The 24,025-nt window shown below is 36.3% G+C and overlaps 1 protein-coding gene across 5 annotated transcripts in view; it reads left to right on the forward strand.

Annotated features, from left to right (window-relative positions):
- KMT2C (lysine methyltransferase 2C) overlaps positions 1–24,025 on the forward strand; it is a 233,321-nt gene that overhangs the window by 110,276 nt on the left and 99,020 nt on the right. For all 5 annotated transcript variants that reach the window (XM_017863662.1, XM_017863658.1, XM_017863659.1 and 2 more), the window contains exons 9-15: positions 1,626–1,795; positions 2,250–2,401; positions 3,378–3,491; positions 4,389–4,466; positions 5,990–6,708; positions 15,690–15,809; positions 18,525–18,641. In XM_017863662.1, the coding sequence (XP_017719151.1) occupies positions 1,626–1,795; positions 2,250–2,401; positions 3,378–3,491; positions 4,389–4,466; positions 5,990–6,708; positions 15,690–15,809; positions 18,525–18,641 (1,470 nt within the window). The remainder of the gene's footprint in view (positions 1–1,625; positions 1,796–2,249; positions 2,402–3,377; positions 3,492–4,388; positions 4,467–5,989; positions 6,709–15,689; positions 15,810–18,524; positions 18,642–24,025) is intronic.

Below are 24,025 nucleotides of genomic sequence, written 5' to 3' on the forward strand. Positions count from 1 at the left end.
AATAGATAACACCACAGTTCTGTGCCACCATGCCCAGCTATTTAGTATTTTTTCCCTCAGTATTTTTAAGTGCATTCATTTTAATCTTGTAAGATTCTGATCTATGGTTCCTAGTAGTTTCTCTTTTTAAGTGAGCATCCTTTTCATATCAGCCCAGTAGCACAGAAAGATAAAGTTCCTTTTTATTGATGTTTTAGATTAGAAATTTGAGGTGGGTAATGAGAGCCCCACAGTTTATTAACCTTATCCCCAGGATTTTAAGGCTGACTAGCTCACAGGCACAGAGGTAGTTTTGGCTGGCCTCTGGTTGGCCTTTTACTTCATAAAGAATTCTAATTTGGTAAGGATAGGACCACTCCCTCTATTCTAAAAACATGAAGGGCCATCATTGGACTTTTGATGTGGAGCAATTTATTTTCACATTTTCAGACACCAAGTCACATGGAGTTGGCCATGCTCTGTGTTTCCCCACCCGCCATGGCAGTCTCGCATTGTTGCCCAGGCTTGAATGTAGTGGCGTGATAGCTCCCTGCAGCCTCAAACTCCTAGGCTCAAGTAGTCCTCCTGCCTCAGCTTCCCAAGTAGCAGGGACTACAGGTGTGCACCTCCATGCCTGGCTAATTTAATTTTTTTTTTTTTTTTTTTTTTGTAGAGAGAGGGGTGTTTTGTCTTCTTGCCCAGGTTGGTCTCGAATCCCTGACTTCATGAGATCCTCCCATCTTGGCCTCCCAAAGTGCTGGGATTACTGGCATCAACCCATCGCACCAGGCTGGCCATGCTATTGTTTTAGAGAGAGTTCTTTAGTTTTAGTTTTTAGTTCTTAAGCTACCAAGAAGCAAGAAGAATACTGTATGTAGCAACACCATTTTGCTTTCTGCAGTGTAATAGGTTGAGTAGACTTACTCCACAAAAATTACTTCCTGATCCTAGAATATGTTTCTTTTTTTGAGTTTTGGGTTGCTGTCTTTTTGGTTTTATCTCTTCCACCTATATGTTTTCCTGGATATCCCCATTCCCTTATTTACATTTTCCTGGAGATTTTAGTGCAGATTTTGTGAGGTCACATCAGACATTGAAAAGAGCTTTTTAAAAGGTGTATACCCAGGCACAGTGGCTCACACCTGTAATCCCAGCACTTTCAGAGGCTGAGGCAGGCAGATCACTTGAGGTCAGGAGTTGAAGACCAAGCTGGTCAACATGGTGAAACTCTGTCTTTACTAAAAACACAAGAATTAGCTGGGCGTGGTGGCGCACACCTGTAGTCCCAGCTACTCAGGAGGCTGAGGCAGGTAAGAATCACTTATATATAATAATCCCAGGAGGTGTTTTTTTCTAGTTAATTGTGTTGTCAGTGTATTTTTGTTTTTTTTTTAGAGGCCAAGATTGCACCACTGCACTCCAGCTGGGCAACAAAGTGAGAGTCCATCTAAAAAAAAAAAAAAAAAATATATATAATATATATATATATATTATATATATATATATATATACTCTCAATTAGTGTCATGAAAACAAAAGCTAAATGTACAATCCACAAATGATTCATGACTTTTTTAAAGGTTTACATCAGAACTACAATTACAAATGCATAACAAACTGTTTTGTTTTATTTTCCTCGTGTTTAGAATTGCAGAATATGTATAGAGTGTGGCACACGGTCTAGTTCTCAGTGGCATCACAATTGCCTGATATGTGACAATTGTTACCAACAGCAGGATAACTTATGTCCCTTCTGTGGGAAGTGCTATCATCCAGAATTGCAGAAAGACATGCTTCATTGTAATATGTGCAAAAGGTAAGAAGATAGTTATTCTATTCAGTTGTTTTACTCATGTGGTCATTTGCTCTACCATCTTACAGCTTCTAAGTTTTTATCACTGTAGCAATTCCATCAGTACTGATTGCTGTTACAGATGGAATTAAATGATGGTTTTGAATCTCAAAGGCATAAGGAAGTAAATGGGCAAAAGATAAGACCAGATCACATCAGAAATGAGCACTGATAGGGAAAAGTAAAGAGAAAATAGCTTAAAATGTCAAGTAAAATACGGCAGCATCTCTAGTGACATCCATAAATGTCCTTTAAAAGATCCTTTAAAAAACCTTTGTCAGTTAGCAACCCCTCTTAACGTCTCTCCTCTCATCCTTAATTAACCATTTTCATATCTAGCTTTTCAGCAATGCCTTCTCCTTACCTAGACAATAACTTGACATTAGAAACTTTTATTTAAGTATGCTTATCACTGCAGGTGGGTTCACCTAGAGTGTGACAAACCAACAGATCATGAACTGGATCCTCAGCTCAAAGAAGAGTATATCTGCATGTATTGTAAACACCTGGGAGCTGAGATGGATCCTTTACAGCCAGGTGAGGAAGTGGAGATAGCTGAGCTCACTACAGGTAAACTTGAGAGTGATTTATTTTATTTTATTTTATATTTTTTGTAATGTTGTGCCAATGTGTCACCAATATATTGCTTTAATCAGGAAGAGAGGATCCTGTATTCCAGATTCCATCTTGTTCTCAGTTTCTCAACCTTTAAATGTATTTCTTATGTTGGTCATCTCTGAATCTGATGGCTCAAATCTAATCTAACTTAAGATAGTTTTTTTAGTATTTGAATTCCGGGTCTATTGTGCTTTCCTTCACTTGTGTTCTTTAAGCCGACAGTGGTAGTTCCCCAGTCTTTGGGTTTGCTTAGTTTGTTCTTTATAATGTGAGTTTTCTCTAAGCATGTTGTAGTTTTGTAATGTCCTTTTTAAGTTAATTATCACCTCTTCAGCCCAAGATTTTGTTCAGGTATGGAATAGTTTTAGTAGTATCCTACTGTTACAAACGTGAGTCTTAGAACATAAAGGAAATAGAACTGCTCGCCAGATTGTTTTTCATTTTCATCACTACGAGTGGCAGCTTTTATAAAAGTTCTGTTTATCATACCCTTTATCGAAAGGGTAACTAAGCATCTTAACTACTAACGTTTCATTTCCAGGATGCCATAAGTATTTAGTTTTGAAATATCCTTTTAAAATAATGTGCCAGTTACCTTTATAAAAAAATTGTTTTAGGGATGGGTTCTCACTGTGTTGGCCTGGTTGGTCTTGAACTCCTGGCTTCAAGTGTTTCTTCCACCTTGGCTTCCCAAAGTGTTAGGATTACGGGTGTGAACTACCACACTTGGCCCACCTTTTGATGTATTATAATTTTCATGTTTTTTAAAAATGTAAATATATATGTGGTTCAAAAGAGAAAATCTGAAGAAAACTTACAGCGTTTTTGATGATTTTCCCTTACTCATACAAAAATCATAATTGTTGACTTAATGAACAACAACAAAAAAAGTCATTCTGAGCTAAAGAATTAATAATGTTTTGTTAAGATTATAACAATGAAATGGAAGTTGAAGGCCCTGAAGATCAAATGGTATTCCCAGAGCATGCAGTTAGTAAAGATGTCAACGATCAGGAGTCCGCTTCTGGAATTGTTCCAGATGGTAAGAATGTTTAATGGATATACTCTGTTTTTGAAGAGCATGTGTATGTACAATAAATATGTGAATATTGACTAAAACTTCAGTAAATAAAAACCAAGATGCAGTCACTTAGGAAGAGTTTTTTAGTAAAATAATCTTAGACAAATAATAGGAGAAAGGACATGCGTATATTTGTAGTTCAGCTATCATCTAGATGTAATCATAAGTACTTACTTCGTTAAGGGATCAAGTGATTTTCGTTAAAAGCAATTTGTGTTTTATTTCTTTAGTTGTAGTTGCTAAGTAAAGCTGTTGCTGATGATGAGATGTTTCATGCTGAGATAATGAAAAATTTGCTGTATTGGATCATCTCAGCAGTCCTATTGAGGGTTATTTCACTGATTTCCATGATATTTCAAGTAAACTTTTTGTAGTACATATTGATAAGAGCTATTACTGTACTTGCAGATCTGGAATTAATAAGAGACCTTGTCGGGGGAAAATTACTTATTACATTTAATCACAGGCTCATCTGAAAGTCTTTGGTGTTGTATGTGAAGTTGTATGTTCAATTACATAGTAGGCATAAAAATTATAATGTATACATAAAAAGCCACTGAGATGTTTTGAAATTTATTAAGTTCACATATAACAACTCTCATTAAAAGTTATTTTCTGTAATCTTCCTCGTGAGGTCTAGTTGTTAAAGAAAAGAGAAAAGACAAAACAAATTTACCATAGTGCAAAGACTTCTAATTTTGTCTTCATAACTTACTAACAAGTGGTACAATGTTTCATGCTTATATTGGAAATTGACATTTAGTAGAATAAAACTCTTTACTTAAATTACTGTTGAGGGAACAGCGTTACAGAAATTTTGACTCTTTCTTAGAGATTTTATAAATGTGTTACTCACAGCAGTTCAAGTCCACACTGAAGAGCAACAGAAGAGTCATCCCTCAGAAAGTCTTGACACAGATAGTCTTCTCATTGCTGGTAAGCAGTATGTTCATATTATCTAATTTGGTTGAGTTACAAGATAATGTCTTTATGTTACAAGGTAATGTCTTTATTCCAAAGACATTTTTGCAATTGCTGTATGTATACACATTACAGTAACTAAATCTTTTAGTTAAGAGATTCTGGAAAAGAATTGACAGTGGATCTAAAGGAGGTTAGTTTCTCTTGAAAGGGTTTTTTTTTTGGGGGGGGATGGGGGGGGCGGTCGTGGTTAAAAATATGTTGCACTATCAGATCTGTTATTTGGTAGTTTTCTTTTATCCTTAGCTGTAGTCTTTCAATAAAGTGAGAAAAAAGATGAGATTTCAGTTTGATACCAGAACATGAATAGGCCTGGGCAATATAGTGAGACCCTGTCTCTACAAAGTACAAAAAATTAGCCGAGTGTGGTGGCGGGCGCCTGTAGTACCAGCTACTCGGGAGGCTGAGGCAGGAGAATGGCATGAACCCGGGAGGCGGAGCTTGCAATGAGCCGAGATCGCGCCACTGCACTGCAGCCTGGGTGACAGAGCAAGACTCTGTCTAAATAAATAAATAAATAAATTAATTAATTAATAAAAGTATCTGGGCATGGTGACACATGCCTGTAGTCCCAGCTGCTTGGGAGGCTGAGGTGGGAAGATCACTTGAGCCCAGGAGGTTGAGGCTGCAGTGAGCCATGTTTGTACTACTGCACTCCAGCTTGGGTGACAGAGTGAGACCCTGTTTCAAAAAAAAAGAACATAGATAAATTTTAGTCACTGATTGGTAAATGAGGATGGTAGTGTCTTTTACTATAACTTAAAATTACCTTGATGAGATTTGGAATAAATGCCTTTTATCTTCAGCGGTCCTACTTTATAGAGCCACTTATAGCTCACGTCAGTTGCACCTTGAACGTTTAAGCAAGATTGAGTTAAAGGTTTAACATACTGGTATCCTGATTTAAAATTTACCAGCCAGTGACTGTATTTCTGATATCTAAGTTTATAGATTTCCTAAGATTAGTCTTTTAAGTTACAGACAATGATGAAGAACAAGGATTATATCCAAAGAATGTTTTGGGTAGGTTGGCAGGTATGGTTAAGCAAAATAAATATTGGTGGTTAGTAAATCTTTTCTGTCTCTTCTTTCGAGTCTATAGTAACTTTGTTACATCTGGGTATCTGCTATTAGAAAATGCCTTCACATTCTAGGTCAGTCTTTACTTTTTAACCTAGGTACCTCACATAACATGATTGATCCTCATTTTCTTAACTAAAAAATGAGTATGAGAACTTTTCCTGTATAATTTTCAGTCCATTTGGAAGTAGTTAAATTGTAAAACATCATGTTTTCATGTGTGGGGCTGATTCTAATCCATAAATCCTTGTGTACTTTGGCTTTCATTCACTTAATAATTGCCTGCTTTGATGAATACCTTCTGATTTAAGTTCTAGTGTAGCCAAATGTTTTATATATCTATAGTTAGAAAATTTAAAATTTGTACATTACTATAACAAATGTTCTGAATTTTGTAGTATCATCCCAACATAAAATGAATACCGAATTGGAAAAACAGATTTCTAATGAAGTTGATAGTGAAGAAATGAAAACGTCTTCTGAAGTGAAGCGTATTTGTGGCGAAGATCAAATGGAAGATAAAATGGAAGTGACAGAAAACATTGAAGTCCTTACACACCAGATCATTGTGCAGCAAGAGGAACTGCAGTTGTTAGAGGAACCTAAAACAGTGGTATCCAAAGAAGAATCGGGGCCTCCAAAATTAGTCATTGAATCTGTCACTCTTCCACTGGAAACCTTAGTGTCCCCAGATGAGGGAAGTATTTCACTATGTCCTGAGGAACAGTTGGTTATAGAAAGACTACAAGGAGAAAAGGAACAGAAAGGAAATTCTGAACTTACTACTGGATTGATGGACTCTGAAATGACTCCTACAATTGAGAATTGTGTGAAAGATGTTTCATACCTAGGAGACAAATCTATAAAGTTACCATCTGAGACAGAGTCATCATTTTCATCATCAGCAGACATAAGCAAGGCAGATATGTCTTCCTCCCCAACACCTTCTTCAGACTTGCCTTCACATGACATGCTGCATAATTACCCTTCAGCTCTTAGTTCCTCTGCTGGAAACATCATGCCAACAACTTACATCTCAGTCACTCCAAAAATTGGCATGGGTAAACCAGCTATTACTAAAAGAAAATTTTCTCCTGGTAGACCTCGGTCCAAACAGGTAGGGTGATTTTAATGATATTGACAGAAAAGATATTGGAACAATTCTATAAAATCAGAAGGTATATGTGTAGCTTTGGTGTGAATGGCAACTTTTTCTGTCTTCAGATAGAACTTCAGTGTAATGTTGACTTATGTGTTTCAGCCATTTTTTAAATGCTGTTAATGAAGAATGTCATTTATTAAATTTGAAGTGATCTTATTTGGAATTTCAACTCAGTTGGGCCATAAAGATGCAACCTATTTGATAATAGTTTCTAATAGAAAGAGCTTTAAAATTCTTTTAGTTCTGTGCCACAGTAAAATAGAGCCTAAAATGCAGTATAGTTATTGTGTATATTTTAACCGCATAAACATCAACATTTATGACAGGAATTTTCCATGCTGGGGAATTTCTCATTTTGACGTTTTTATTAATTGCTAACTCTTGTTAGCAATTTCAAGTAGGACTTATTTCAATAGTTTCATGAGAAAAAAATCTTAGAATTGTACTGTTGATTTTCAGTAAGTAAAGATAAATCTTCCTGTGACTGCTTTACATTATGTACCTTCTACCCTTTAAGAATGAGTTCCATTTCTTTTTAAGTGAGATTTAAGTAAAACTGCATGGCAAAATGAAGATACTATAGGTATGAACTATTTATCATTTTACGAAATTGCTACTTTCTGAAGTGTTTTTTAAAATTGCAAGATAACAGGTAGTGGAGAAGTGTTAATTCACAGTAGTAATTTGGAGTTTTGAGTTTCATGATTTAAATTGCTTCAAGTTAAGTTTTAAGTTTCATGTTTTAAATGGATTAAAGTTTGGCTTTTTATGCGAATAATATCTTGATTTTAATCATATAATTTTAAACTGTAAGGCCAGGCTTTTAAGAAAATCATTTTTTTATTTTGAAAATTAGTCTCCTCTGTATCAAACCCAGATATATTTTATTCTCTAAAGACAAGGTACACCAAAGGCAAAGTAGTTGTCAGGTAGGATTTAGCTGTTTCTGCATGGCAAACACGTATGCAGTAAAACTAGACCATTCTTTATATATGCCTTTTTCTAAGTATTTTCCTTGACATTTGTTTCTGCTCTACCAAGAAAGGTTTTTCTTCTCAAACCAGTTATTCTCCTTTCCAGTAAGTTTTTTTGTTTTGTTTTGAATAGTTGTATAATAATAATGTCGTTGTGACTCTTAAAAGACTTTAGCAATGGAAATTTGAATCTCAGATTTACTTTTGGTTCATATATTTACATTCTTTAAAGATACTGCTTCATATGTATTGCTGTAAAATTTTACGTATATCTCCTTCCTTGAAGACTTTTGTTTCAGTTGAGAAACCAGATTCAATACATTAGGACTCTTTTTCTGTAGACTTTATGTTCCGAAATACTGGGGAGGGGGGTGTATTTCCAGGCTTATTCCATCTTATATGAACCATGTCCTAGTATTTTGCTGAGCTGTCTTTCAATTCCCAAATCTGATGATAATCTATTTTTCTGCCCCTCTTGTTACTACTTCATCATTTGCTGCTAATCTTGTAAGCATTTTGTAGGCTGTGTTTTCCCTTCCTCCAGCTTTCTAGTTTTCCAGTCTTGGTTTTAACTACGTAGCAAACAGCCTTCACTTGATGATGAACCTGGTAATACAGTGCTGTTATTAGGGAGAGTATGAATTGAATAGTATAAGATAGATCTTCCATTGGTGAGGCTCTGGGGCCCTAACTTGCAGGAAATATTCTACAGATAGGAGTGTGTATATCCTTACGTTAGAAATACTGAAATTCAGTATTCTGTTATATTAATTTCTTTGATATCAGGCATTTCTGTATTATACTTATGTTTTTATTGTTTCTTCTGCATATTCTTCACATTGGGGACTGGCTATAAAATAAGCTGCATTTTCCTGGCTGTGATTGTGATGTAAGCAAGATTCTTTGGTTTCCAGCTATTTCTTGTTAACATCACTGGCATTTTCATATTTTGTTGAACCTTGCCAATTCTTTGGTCTTTACCAGTACGGTAAATACTAACCAAAGAAATGTAGATTTACCTTAAGTTATGCCCCATGGTGGGCAAATTGTTAAGTTGATTTTCTGTAATAGTATTATATGAGCTTTTCGAGGAATTCACTTCAAAATTAAATGAACATTTTAATAGGAAACATCGGAAAGATCTAGTTTGTGATAGCTAGTAATTGGATTATCAGATGTTATCTGGAGGTACAAGCTAACCAACCAGTAGAACGGTAAGCCAGTGCTGTCTAATATAAATATAATGCAGACCATATGTGTAATTTTAAATTTTCTAGTAGTTACACTTAAAAAAACAAAAACAGGTGAAATAAATTTTAATCTGTTTTATTTAACCTGGTATATTCAAAACAATATTTCAGCATTTAATCAGTATAAAAATGAACAAGATGCTTTATACTTAAAACATAACAATTCTGACTAGCTACATTAGAAGTGCTCAGTGGTCACATATGATGGTGGCTGCCTTATTGGACAATGCAAGACAAAACATTTTGAGAAATATGAAAAAAGCAGTTCCAGAATTACTGGTGAAATTAAAATACCAAAAGAATTCAAGATCGACAAACTAAGACTGTTGCTGTGCTTTCACAGTCTTTAAGGACTGAAGTAGAAATAACTCTTTTTCTGTTGTTCATGGAACACGTTTTAATGTAGATAATTGCTAAACCATTTGTTGCAGCAACAAATCATTCTGCACATTTTCATATATATTAAGTTTTAAATATATAATCCAAATAACCCAATATAGGGGATTTTCTGAAGTTGAGATGTTAGGACCCAGAAAATGGAATTTATATCTCAGGTATTGGACATCCATTATCAAATATCAAATCATATAGAATTATTTTCCTTTAAGGAGGTTAGTAAAGTTTAGTTTTCTGTATTTTTCCTTTCATATGGAATGTTTTAGGTGCTATTTAGTGAGAAATATAATGTTTATTTTCTTTATGACATGTTTCAAATATATCTCAATTGTGTGATTTAGAACCTGACTGACTACAGGAATAGTAACACATTTTTCTGATGGCTGTGAATAGAGTAAGATTCCTTTTGTTTTTTGTTTTCTTGCCTACTGTAAACGCAGGATTTCACAAAGATGAGGAAAAATTAGACATGATAAGGTAGGAGAAGTAACAGACAGCAAATTGGATGTTGTTTCATACAAATTGTCATAATGACCTAGTTGTATTTTCACATCTTTTACTGAAGTTATATATGTATAAAATTTAGTATTTCATTTTCACCATTTAAAAATATTTTTTATTTTTTAATAGAGATGGGGGTCTTGCTGTGTAGACCAGCCTGGTTACAAACTCCTGGCCTCAAGCGATCCTCCCATCTTGGGTCTCCCAGAGTGCTGGGATTACAGGTGTGAGCCCCACAGCGCCTGGCCCATTTTTCAGCATTTTTGTAGGTTTATGTACTTTGCGACTTGGGTTTAAGAAAGTGCTTATTGACACTGCCACATATTGTAATCAACTTGGTAGATTTTAGAACATCAGTCTAACGGTCCTAACCTAGACCAATTAAAATGCACTTCTAGGATCATCTTTGACTGTAACCCTGAAAGCGGAGTCCTGAACTAGAGAAATGTGCTACTCATTTTATTGATTTTTAAAAATGCATTAAACTTAATACTATAAGGAATGGTCTTTAAAAATGTTGGAAAATAAAGTGGAAATTTAAAATTTATCATATTAAATCATATCATTTGTTTTTATTTCTGTCTTTAGTCCATTTCTCTCATTGCACAGTTGTATTCCCATTCTAATTAGGAAATTCTGAGATCATAATAATCTTAGGTCTTCTTGTATTATTTACCCTGTATGTATCATCACATATTATAGAAAGATACTTAAATGTAATCACACTACTATGATCTAGTTCAGACACCTTCATGTTCTAATTGCTTTCATGTTGGTATTGAAAGATTTTATTAGGCATTTTATGAAACATAGTATTTGCAGTAGATATTTCTTTATTTTTTTTTTATTTTTTATTTTTTTATTTTGAGATTGAGTCTTGTTCTGTTGCCCAGGCTGGAGTTGTGGCGTGACCTCACTCACTGCACCCTCTGCCTCCCTGACTCAGGCAGTTCTCCTGTCTCAGCCTCCCGAGTAGCCGGGACTATAGGTGCACATCAACACACATGGCTAATTTTTAAAATATTTTTAGTAGAGACGGGGTTTTGCCATATTGGTTAGGCTGGTCTTGAACTCCTGACCTCAGGTGATCCACCTGCCTTGGCCTCCCAAAGTGCTGGGATTACAGGTGTGAGCCACCACGCCTGGCCTGCAGTAAATATTTCAAGAAAATTTCATAAATGAAAACATAGGTAATGTATTTTGATATCTCTTGGACAAATTATAACAAGCTTACTTTATATTATAAGAGGAGTACTTTCCGTTTTAAAAGTAGCCAGAGAACCATAGTTATAAACCTAAAAAATACCTATCCCTTTGGAACACCAAGCTAATGATACAGCAGGTTAGAAGTACCAGACTTTCCTTTTAGTTTACTTGTGCTTGTTGTGGTATTTTTGGAGACATTACTGTTGCTAGCGCCACCTAATTTGTATTCTGAAATTATCGAAGGCTAAAGCGGATAAAACTGTTTTCTTTTGTTATCAAAACAGGATTAGGTCTAATTTCTTTTTCTTCTTGATATTGAACTCAATTTTATATATGAGACTTCTTTTAAGAACTCCCTAAATAGTGAAGTGTTTGCTGCTGTAGCTCCAATGTACACAAGTGATTATATTTACCAAAAAGACAAACTGTAAACTCGTTTGTTTCTTTTACTAGTTATCTTCCTTTCTGCTCTGTCTCTTCATTGCTTTCACTTTTTCTAAATTAGACTCACTGTTTATATGCAACCTTGGTTTTGCATAGTATGTTGGAAGAGTGTGGGGCCGGGATTGATTTAGGATTTGGAGGTGTAAAGTTTGCCAGTGAGACACCAAACCTTCTCTGGCTGCTTTAAAAACTGATAGTACTCTTGGGCTGTAAGAGTGACTTTGATCATATTTAACAATCAGCAATAGAATGACTTTTAATAGAAAGTTGCTTCTAAATGGCCTGTCCTCCACCTGTCATTATTGTTCTTATTTCCCCATCCCACAGTCCCTGTATAACTTACTAGCTTGGACAGTTTACCTGAGAAATTGGCCTCAAAGCAGAAAGAAATTTAATGCTAATATTAAACGATTTTGGGGTTAAATTATTTTTCTTGGGTTCAAATCCAGTCCCTGCCAGATAGTATTTTTTTAGTTTCTGTAGTATTTGATAGCAAGTTGGTTCTATTTACAACTTAATGATTACATTAGGAACTCTTTTGCTTTTAGTTCAGTTGATAGATTAAGGGGGCATTATATAGATTTTTTTTAGTAATTTTATAAGTGAAGAAATTCAAAATTCTAGGTTATTACTGGTGGAGGCATTAGTGTATTTCATATCATAGTTCATTATTTATTGATGAATTCATACACATACGCAAAAAAAGATAATAGATGCTGAGCAGAAAAAAAGTTCAGTAAGTGCTGAACAGAGTGCTTAACATAGCAGTGAACAGAAAGGAGCATGATCTTTAATTACAGTATAGAAAGTGCTGGATTGTAGGAGGAGAGCCCATATATTATAGGGGCAGCTAACCTTTTCTGAATAGTGTAAGTTCTTGATCAAAGCTAAGATCTGAAGGACAATTTAAACTTTGATAATTATAGCTATATTTTAGTTTTAAGGTCTAAGGAATATACTAGATAATTTGTCAGAATATCTAAGTATAATGATAGTTTTTCTTCAGAACTATAAAATTACACAAAGTCTGTCTTCTTTTGAAATGAGAGAAAATTTTGGCATCAAAGCCAACTTTTAAATAATAATGAATAATACATAATTACCAGAAAATTCCTATTTCTGAAATAAAATTATTCAACATTATTTTTATCTTAGAGTTGACTTTCTGTGTCATATTTTTGAGAACTGTCTACTGCCAATGTAATATTAAACTATTGACTAAAAGGAATTTAAGATGTAAGCCCAATCTCAGAGAAAAACCAATGCAAATATTGAGAGAACTAAATTTAGAGATCTCTTGCTCCCCAGTTCCTACCACTAAATACAATTGCAAACAATAAAACGTCCAGGGGTGATGGAATGAGAGGGTACTAATGGTGTGGTAAGAGAGATGATGGTTCATTGGGAGTACTAAGGAAAGGTCTCCTGATGAGAAAATATTTAAGGCCATACCTGAAGGGTTAGAAAACGCCAGACATGGGTGGCCGTGGTGGCTCACGATTGTAATCCCAGCACTTTGGGATGCCAAGGCTGGTGGATCCCAAGGTCAGGTGTTTGAGACCAGCCTGACCAACATGGTGTCTCTACTAAAATACAAAAATTAGCCAGGCATGGTGGTGCACGCCTGTAATCCCAGCTACTCACGAGGCCGAGGCAGGAGAATCACTTGAACCCGGGAGGTGGAGGTTGCAGTGAGCCGAGATTGCACCACCACACTCTAGCCTGGGTGACAGAGCGAGACTCCATCTCAAAAACAAACAAACAAAAAACAGCAGACATTTATTGAAGGGCTGGAATGGTATAGTAAAGTGTTCTGAGTTAGTTGGGCTCTGATTGATAAAGAGCTTGGCATGTTTGAAGGACAGCAGGGAAGCCAGAATAGCCAGAGCAGAGTAGCAGGGAGACAAGTGCCACAAGATGAGGTTGGAGAAAGGCACTGGGAAAGGTTTGTCTTTTAAGTGCTCTGAGAAGCAGTTGAAGGTTTGAAATAGAATAGTGACTTGCTTGATCACATTTGTACTTTTGCAAAGTTCCTCTGGCTGCTGTGGGGAAAGGCTTGAGTAGATGCAGGGTGGGAACAGCATAACCAGCAGTAGACTCTTGCAGCATGTTAGGCGAGAGATGGTGGTGGCCACAACTGGGCTGCTGGCGGTGGAAGTGACAAGAAGTAGAAGGATCAGAGACAAAACTTGAAGATAAAAAGTCTTGAATTTACTGATGATCTGCATTGACGAAGTGTTGGGGGAGAGGACTGAAGGAGCAGAGGAGAGTGACAAGGGACTGGGTGCCATTTATAAGGATGGGGAAGACTGGGATGAAACCGGTTAAGGGAGAAATTTTTTAAACATGGCAAACTTAAGAGGTTTTGTGTGAGAAAATGGAAATGCTAAGAAGGAAGTTGAAAATCCTGCTAATTTGGAGATCTCTGGTTAAAACTAGATACAAGAATGTTAAGAGGCAACAACTTCCAAGACACCCTCGTTGTAGATAATACCATTTCGGGTCTAGGCTCAAGCCCTGGGAAACTCCAGGGCTTTGGAAGTCAAATACAGGAAGAACATGTACAGGAGATGAAGAAAGATTAGCGAGGAAGTCAGTGAAACATCCACAGGTGTGCTGCTGCCAAATCCAGCAGAATAGTATGCCAGATGTTAGGAGCATGAGTAAAATAAGAAAAGAGAAATGGCTTTTGACAATACAGAGGTTACTTAAGACCCCGGACTACTAATAGTAGGGAAGAAGACATAGGTACAGATTGAAGTTGATTTGAGATTATGGAAGTGAGGTAATTGACCTGCAGTGGTTGCTGCTTAGTGAAATCAGCATAGTGATTATGTGAGTTAGGTTAGAGATTTGATGGGTAAGAAAGAATACCCAAGGGTGATCCTGAAGGGAAAATAAATAAAGTGTTTGCTACAGAGAATGAGTTGGATAGCTGGACTTTAGTGTCTGTGGATTGAGTTTGTGACTTAAAAATGAAACCAGTCTATTGCTTGCATGGCTTTTCTCAAAATACTGTTATTCCATTACCTGTCTCTTACCCGAAGAGTAGTCACATTCTTATTTCTGGTTATTTTAATTCCTGGTGGTATTTTTATGTGATTAATGAGATACTACTTGTTAATTTGGTAATATTCTAGAAACCCGGTAAGTACTATGTACCTTGTCTTAAGTTTTGGTTACTTAATTGGTAAAATTATAGCATGCACCATTGATTTACCTAATTCAAAATAGATTATTTTATTGTTTGACATTTGTCTTGTGTTTTTCTTTAAAATGTTATCTTTGTGGAGTAAACATTTTTTTGTATGCTGTTTAGCATCTTCATCAGATTAGTTCAGGGTGTTACTGAATATGGTTATTTGGAAGTAAAATGCTTTAGTTTTAGTTATATAGCTTTTAATAAGATACTATGTTCCATATAATTTATCAGATACTTTAGACATTTTAATTCGCAAATTTAGGACAATTTGCTTTAACGTTTCTTCATATTTGTCCATTGGATGTAATTTCCACAAATATTCATTTCCCTAAGTAAAAACTGAAACCCAAACCCACAACTAATGGTCACTGAAGAAGGAGTGATTAAATGCTAATAAAAATAATGGTATTTGTATTTTAATGTTACCAACTCTCCACAGTTTAAAGTTTATGCATTTATCGATTGCTTATATTTCTCATCACATTTTTTGGCCTACTGGTTTTGGTCGTTTATAGCTATAGAATATAGAATTCCTTATGGTTATCCATTTCTCCTTTTAAGTAGAATGATAGTTGTTAGAAGAAAAATAATCCCCCAGTACTTTCTTCTAGTGTTAATTCTTAAAGTGTGATTGACCTTTATTTTACTTTTTGGTGCGGTAATTGCAGTTCATGAGTCAATGTTGATGTCATATAAACCTTAATTTTTAATGTTTCATTGTAGTGATGTCTCAGCCAGAATAAAATATTTAATGTAAATTGTAGCAGCAAACATTTAAGTTATTTAAGTTACACTTTAAGTCACTGCTAGTGATAAGCTTATTTTGCCTTCCTTGAAGCAATTTGTCCTAAAGTTCCATACGTTTGCATTTGTTTTTGCTGTTCTAAAATTCCTTAGTTGCTGGCTTTGACCTTTTATGTTGCTGAGTTTTACACATCTATTTTCTCAACTGCCATATCCTAGGGGGCTTGGAGTACCCATAATACAGTGAGCCCACCTTCCTGGTCCCCAGACATTTCAGAAGGTCGGGAAATTTTTAAACCCAGGCAGCTTCCTGGCAGTGCCATTTGGAGCATCAAAGTGGTAAATAAAATTGCATTTACATTCATATATCATTTCTGTCTGATTGTTTTGCCCTACTGGATGTTAAGAATTAAATCTGTCTTTTCTAGATTGAGCTTCTAGAGACACTTTTAAATCTAAAATTTTAATGTAAAGAAATAATATGCATTTAAAATCAAGTATACATTTTAATACCTCTTTTATGGTTAATTCCTTTTGTTGTGATTACTACTGTTTTTATGAGGGAGAAGTCCTTGACATGTAGACCAAAAGGTAATTAAGGACATTTTCATTCACGATATCATAAAACTTTGTTGCTTAGAAAAAAGCAAAAGAAAAACTCCATTATTTTATGATGTTCTCATGGAGAAGAAATACCAGAATTGTGGCAGATTTCATTGTCTGTGGTTAATACCTTAAAGTGACAAGGCTTTTCCCCCCATGACAGTGGTTGATGATTCTGTCAGTCCTTGAAGTAAGTAGTGTGATGCATTTTGAAGAGGAAAAAAGTTAATTTGGAAAAGTATTAACTCAAAAGTTAAAATACTTCATTGACTAGAGGTGACAATTTTTCTTCATCTTCTATATTTAATATTCTGGAATATGGCTGTTTAATTTAGACTCATCAAGGATTTTAAGGAATTCTAGATTATACTTTATTTTCTTTCATGACTGGAAGAACAATTTTTTTTTTAACCTCCCTACCTCCCCTGATATCATCCAAGATATTGAGGTATAAATATTTTAAGAGTCGTTTGACAGTTTTGTAATACAGACCACCAGTTTTCACTTTTTGTTTTTCTGGGTCAGCATTTGATGTTGGAGAAAATAAATTGAGAGATTACTGTAGTATTGATTTTTAATCACTGACTTAATTTTCAAAATCTTTAATACCAATTTAAAAACAAAACAAACTTGGCCAGGCGCCATGGCTCAGCCTGTAATCCCAACACTTTGGGAGGCTGAGGCAGTCGGATCACTTGAGGTCAGGAGTTCGAGACCAACCTGGCCAACATGGTGAAACCCCGTCTCTACTAAAAATACAAAGAAATTTAGCCAGGCATGGTGGCATGTGCCTGTAATCCCAGCTACTAGGGAGGCTGAGGCAGGAGAATTACTTGAACCCAGGAGGCGGAGGTTGCAGTGAGCCAAGATCGCACCATTGCACTCCATCCTGGGTGTAGAAGCGAGACTCCGTCTCAAAAACAAACAAAAAACCCAAAAAAACTAACCTGATCCCATACATCTGTTGTTCAAAGAAGCTGATGCATCTCTCAAGGGATCTCAAGGAGAGCAGGTTAAGAGAAGACAGGAGTGGCAGTTTGAAACTGGAAGCTGGCTGTATTTATTACATCCAAAGGGAAAAAACCCATTCCTCCCATTCCTTTTATTCATGTGTATCTATTTTATGCTTACAGTATCACCATAAAGTTACCATTCTGCTAAATAGGGAATAAGTTCATTTCAAACTATGATAAGGGACATCAGTTGAAGATATGACATATTATTTAACTTGTTGGGAGGGAAACATCAAAGTATTTTCCTGAGCATCTGGATAATTTTAAATATACATAATTCATCTACTTAGGTAGGTGCCAGGTTTTTTCAAGGTGTAGTTAATTAGTACAAACAAGGGTAGGGGAGCAGGGAACACCGTACTCTGGTTCTTAAATTATCAGGGAATTTAACTAACACATTTTCCCATACATTTATTTTTTGTGTAAGAAGTCAGATAAATTATTACCATTTCAAGTATTTATTATTCAGATTATTTAAAGCAAAGCTTTCACAAAGCCTTTTGCTAGCTTTCCCATAATCCTCAAATATTTTTTCCTGGCTGGACGCTTTGGCTTACTCCTGTAATCCCAGCACTTTGGGAGGCAGAAGCAGGAGGATCACTTGAGCCCAAGAGTTCTGGGCTGCAGTGAGCTGTGATCACACCACTGCACTCCAGCCTGAATGACAGAACAAGTTCTTGTCTCAAAAATAAAAGTAATAATAATAATAATAAATTTTCTTCTAAGTACTATGGTGAATGAGGTAGAAATGTTGAGTTCATAAGAGAACTGTTGAATAGTGAAGGAAACTGAATTTTAATGACAGGAAGAATACTGTTACACACTAGCAAAAATGAACTTTCATGCTGATGTAGCAGTACAGAATATGGTTCCAACCCAGGGACGCTGGAGCCAGACTTGCTAGATAAGTGACCTTAGACAAGTTACTTAACCTTTTTATTCCTCAGCAAAGTCATCTAAAATGGAGATAATAAAACCTACTATATGGGATTGTCAAGAGTAAAAAATACTTAAATTAGTACATAGTAAGTACTCAATAGATACTAGCTATTACTGTAATCACTGCAAGACCAGTTAATGAGAGAGTTCTTCCTTATACTCTGTACTGTATATTAAATACAATTTGTTGCACTTCGAAATATCTGGATTAGGCTGTAGTTGTTGTAGCCACCGAAAATGTAGGAGTGGGAAAGAGAAAAATCATGCAAAGCCTTGCTGAAAGCGTTCACAGTGACAGGCCCAAGGTATGATTCTAAGGTTGTAAACATTTTATATTTAGATTTTTAAGTTGCGGAGTATGCTTTTAAAGATACAAATACTTACCTAAAAAAAAGTGTTTGTGTAACATTTAATAAAATGTTTTATCTCAGTGGCATTTGGATTTAAAAATTCTTTTCGGCTGTCACAGAATGTTGACTTTTCCTAATCTGTTAAATAGGGCCGTGGGTCTGGATTTCCAGGAAAGCGGAGACCTCGAGGTGCAGGACTGTCGGGGCGAGGTGGCCGAGGCAGGTCAAAGCTGAAAAGTGGAATCGGAGCTGTTGTATTGCCTGGGGTGAGGCTTGCTTCATGTATATTTTCTCTAATCTATATGTCAATTGATGAAAATCTCACAGCAAGTTATTTTGATCTTAAGAATCATATAAAGAGGCCAAAATGTTTATTTTATTTTACTCTGTCTCTACTTTGCTTTTTTTTTTTTTTTTTTGTGCCTCTGGTTACATTTTCTTGTATATTTACTTTCTCATCCTTTCTCTTTCCTTACCTTCCTCTTTGACTCCTTATCTTTCTATGCCAACCCTCTCCATAAAGTCAATGTGTAATATAGTTGCTCTTTTATTTAAAAAATTTTAAGATTGATAGATATTTGCTTATATCATGTTATGAGGCTTTATTTATATGTGCATTACAAATATTTGCTAACTACTAGCAAATATTTTATGTAATAACCACTATTTTATTAAAATCCTGTTTTTAAAATTCTGAAATGTCATTTTAAGTACAGGTGAAATTATTCAAGTTTACTACTAAGCCAGAGGAGTAAGGAAGCTTAGATTCTTGTCCTTTTTTCAAAAAGAAAAATTTTAAAACCAGGCTTATTGAGGTATAGTTGATATAAGCTATATTTGACATGTACAATTCCATAAGCTTTGATATATGTATACACCCTTGAAAACGATACCACAATCATGATAGTAAATATATTCATCTCCCAAAGTTTCTTCATGCCCCTTTGTAATTTTCTGCATTCCCCCTGCCATCCGTCCTCGTTTCCAAGATTAGTTTGCATTTTCTAGAGTTGTATATAAGTGGAATCCTACAGAATTGTACGCTTTTTGGACTGATTTATTTCAGCACAATTATTTGGAGATTCATCTATGCTGTTGCGTTTGTTAACAGTGTACTCCCTTTTCTTGCTGAGTATTAATAAAACTGGATGCACCACGGTTGTAGACTTGTGCACTTTTTTTTTCCCTTCTTTTTTTTTTCTGAGACAGGTTCTTGTTCTAATTCCTGGGCTGGAGTGCGGTGGTGTGATCATAGCTCACTCCAGATTCGACCTCCCACCTCCATCTCCCAAGTAGCTGGGACCGTAGGTGTGTGTCCTACTATATACATCCAACTCCTTTTTAAAAATTTTTAATAGAGACAGCATCTCACTATGTTGTCCAGGTTGGTCTCGAACTTCTGAGCTCAAGCAGTTTTCCCACCTTGGCTTCCCAAAGTGCTGGGATTACAGCCATGAGTCACCATGCCCCAGCCTGTAGTCTTACATTCTTGTAATGTCTTCATCTGGTTTTGGTATCAGCATAACTCCAGCTTCTTAGAATGAATCAGGAAGTGTATTCTCCTCTTCAGTTTTCTGGAAAAGTTGTGTAGTAGTGGAAATATTTCTTCTTATATTATACATGAATTTATTAGTGAAACGATCTTGGCCTGAAATTTTCTTTGTGGGGTGGTTTTTGTTTTGTTTTCTTTTTTTTTTTCTTTTGAGATGGAATTTTGCTCTTGTTGCCCAGGCTGGATTGCAATGGCGCGATCTCGACTCATGCAACTGCCACCTCCCAGGTTCAAGTGACTCCTCTGTCTCAGCCCCCTGAGTAGCTGGGATTACAGGTGCCCACCACCATGCCTGGCTCATTTTTTTTTGTATTTTTAGTAGACAATTTTTCACCATGTTGGCCAGGCTGGTCTCGAACTTGGCCAGGCTAGTCTCGAACTTCCGATCTCAGGTGATCCACCTGCCTTGGCCTCCCAAAGTGTTGGGATTACAGGCGTGAGCCACTGCGCTCAGGCTGGAGTGCAGTGGAGTGATCTCCGCTCACTGCAGCCTCCACCTCCCAGGTTCAAGCAATTCTCCTGCCTCAGCCTTCTGAGTAGCTGGGATTACAGGTGTGCACCAACATGGCTGGCTAATTTTTGTGTTTTTGGTAGAGATGGGGTTTCGCCATGTTGGCCAGGCTGGTCTCAAACTCCTGGCCTCAGATGATCCGACTCCCAAAGTGCTGGGATTACAGGATGAGCCACCGCGCCCAGCCTATGGGTCGGTTTTTAACAACAAATTTTGTTTCTTTAACAGGTACCTATTTAGGTTATCTGTCTCCCCTTGCATAAATTTGCATCTTTCAAGAGATTTGTTCATTTTGTCTATCTTGACAAATTAAAGGAATGGAGTTGATCATAATATTTCTTACTATTTTAATACCTGTAGAATCTGTAGTGATTTCACCTTCCTTATTCTCAATACTAATACTTTGTATCTTGTCTTATTTTTTTCCTGATCAGTCTGGCTAGAGATTTATCAATCTTATTGATCTTCTTGAGTCAGCCATTGTTTTCATGGACTTTTCTCTATTTTCTTTCCCCTTTCTGTTTTATTGATTTATATTCTCATCTCTTTTTTCCTATCTTCTCACTTTGAGTTTAATTTGATCTTCTTTTTTTGTTTACTCTTTTGTGTCCCTGTTTGGAAGGGACATTTGTGAAGTTTAGGTCAGAGCTTTCTGTTCCCTGGCTTATATCTGTGGTCTAAGAAAATGAAATATCTATCACCTTCTGAATAAATCACACTATTATCTATGCAGGCAACAATAGCACTTATTTTCTCAAAGTTTACCTTTGCCCTCAAGGTAATTTATTTTTCTAGCAGTCTAAAGATCATGAAATAAATTATAAAATAAAAACAGTGGGTCCTCAAGCTAGATGATACTGTTTTCTTTCTTGCACGGACAATTATTTTAAAATATTTTGGTTTTTCTGCACTTATTATTTAAATATAACTCTCTACCTCCCACTTGAATCTAGGGACATTGTAATTTTTTACTGCAGACTTTGTTGCTGGTTTATACTGGGAATATATTGTTTATCATTTTCAGTGGAAGCATTCACTGGTTAAATTTCCTTTTAAAATTAATAATGGATCTTTACAATTTCTTTGAGCTGCTCAGTGTGTATAAAGTGTTGAAATTTCTGTTAGTGGTTGGGAGGTAGAAATAGATACTTTATTTCTATTTTAGCCATTTCCACAATTATATATCTTAATAGTCTTCTCAGTGCATCATTAGTCCTATGGCTGAATTAATGATTACTTTTAGTGGTCACTTAATTTCTTACTGATCATGATGATTCTACTTTTGTGAATCATCTTGGATGATTCTCTAAAATCTTAGAAAACCAATTTTGAAGTATGCATATAACACATCAATACATTTTTTCTATTTACAAAATTAAAGCATTATAGGTAGATCAGAATTTACCATTGCTAACTCCTCAGTCCTTATTTCCCTGTTACCAGTTTGGTATCTTTATATATTAGGTTGATCCGTATGAAATTGCCAATATTATTTCTGAACTGATGAAAAGCAGCAGTTTCTTATGATTCAACCTATTATATGTGCCCGTAGACTACATATAATGACTTTTCATGTTTTTATAAGTGCTACACCTCACATACTGTTCTGCAATTTATTTTTTCACTCAACAATGTCTTTTAATAATTTCTTTCATGAGAGTCCATATAAATTTCTGCCTCCTTGCTTTTAAAATGTTGCATAATTTTCTAATGTTTGGATTTGCCATTGTTTTACTTATTCTGTAATGATGAATATCGACATTATTAGGGTTCATATGACTGTAAATTGCTCTTATAAAGCATTAGTACTGTCCATTAAAACTGCTTTTAGACCGAGCGCGGTGGCTCGTGCCTGTAATCCCAGCACTTTGCAGGCCGAGTTGGGCGGGTCACTTTGTCAGGAGATCGAAACCATCCTGGTTAACATGGTGAAGCCCCATTTCTACTAAAAATACAAAAAAACTAGCCGGGCATGGTGGCAGGCACGTGAACCTGGGAGGCGGAGCTTGCAGTGAGCCGAGATCGCACCGCTGCACTCCAGCGTGGGGGACAGAACGAGACTGTCTCAAAAAAACCCAAAAAACTGCTTTTAAATATATTTATTTTGAAAAATACTGAGATGTAGTCCTTCTATTTAGTTAACCTTCCTTCCTTCCTTCCTTCCTAACTTCCTTCCTTCCGTCCTTCTTTCCTCTCTTCCTCTTTTTTTTTTTTTTTTTTGGAGATAGGGTCTCGCTCTGTCACCCAGGCTGGAGTGCAGTGGTGTAATCTTGGCTCACTGTAACCTCTGCCTCTCGGGTTCAAGTGATTCTCCTGCCTCAGCCTCCTGAGTAGCTGAGACTATAGGCGTGTGCCACCACGCTTGGCTATTTTTTGTATTTTTGGTAGAGACGGGATTTCACCTCCTTGCCCAGGCTGGACTTGAACTCCTGAGCTCAAGCGATCCACCCACTTCAGCCTCCTAAAGTGCTAGGATTATAGACATGAGCCACCACACCCAGCTGGTTAATCTTCTCTCAGTTGTTCCTCAAGAAAAGTAATTCTATTGTTTTATGTTTTGACCTTGAACATAACCTGTTGTGTTTCAACTCTGTCTTTTCAGGCTTAGGTTGTAAGCTTTTTAAAGAAAGAGGATTGTATTTTATGATTTTGGCACTGCCCTCCTTGTCTTCTTCTACAACTTCTAATTCAGCGCTTTATTTTGTTTCATAATCACTGTAGAAATTAGTAACAAACCAGTGGGTACTTAGTTGATGTAGTCAAATAGAAGTAAGTCCAGACTGAACAATATTGGTTGATAATCATTTGGATAATACTGAAATTTTGATATTATTCAAAATAATATTCTAAAGTGGTATAATAGAAATATAATGAGAACCACATATGCAATTTAAAACTTCCTAGTAGCCACGTTAAAAAGTTACAGTGAGGCCGGGCGCGGTGGCTCAAGCCTGTAAACCCAGCACTTTGGGAGGCCGAGACAGGCGAATCACAAGGTCAGGAGATCGAGACCATCCTGGCTAACACGGTGAAACCCCGTCTCTACTAAAGAATACAAAAAACTAGCCGGGCGAGGTGGCGGGCGCCTGTAGTCCCAGCTACTCGGGAAGCTGAGGCAGGAGAATGGCGTAAACCCAGGAGGCGGAGCTTGCAGTGAGCTGAGATCCGGCCATTGCACTCCAGCCCGGGCGACAGAGCGAGACTCTGTCTCAAAAAAAAAAAAAAGTTACAATGAGCTGGGCACAGTGGATCACTTGAGGTCAGGAGTTAGAGACCAGCCTGACCAACATCGTGAAACCCCATCTCTACTAAAAATACAAAAATTAGCTGGGTATGGTGGTGGACACCTGTAATCCCAGCTACTTGGGAGGCTGAGACAGGAGAATAGCTTGAACCGGGAGGCGGAGGTTGCAGTGAGCCGAGATCACACCATTACACTCCAGCCTGGGCACCAAGAGTGAAACTCCCTCTCAAAACAAAATAAAGGTTATAGGGAACAGGCTAAATTAATTTTAATGCCTTCCATTTTGATTGATATATCTAAAATATAACCATTTCATCATGTAATATATAATTAGGTGTTGTAT

Source organism: Rhinopithecus bieti, unplaced genomic scaffold, assembly GCF_001698545.2.
Source record: "Rhinopithecus bieti isolate Rb0 unplaced genomic scaffold, ASM169854v2 scaffold_70550, whole genome shotgun sequence".
In the NCBI taxonomy this organism is placed as follows: Eukaryota; Metazoa; Chordata; class Mammalia; order Primates; family Cercopithecidae; genus Rhinopithecus; species Rhinopithecus bieti.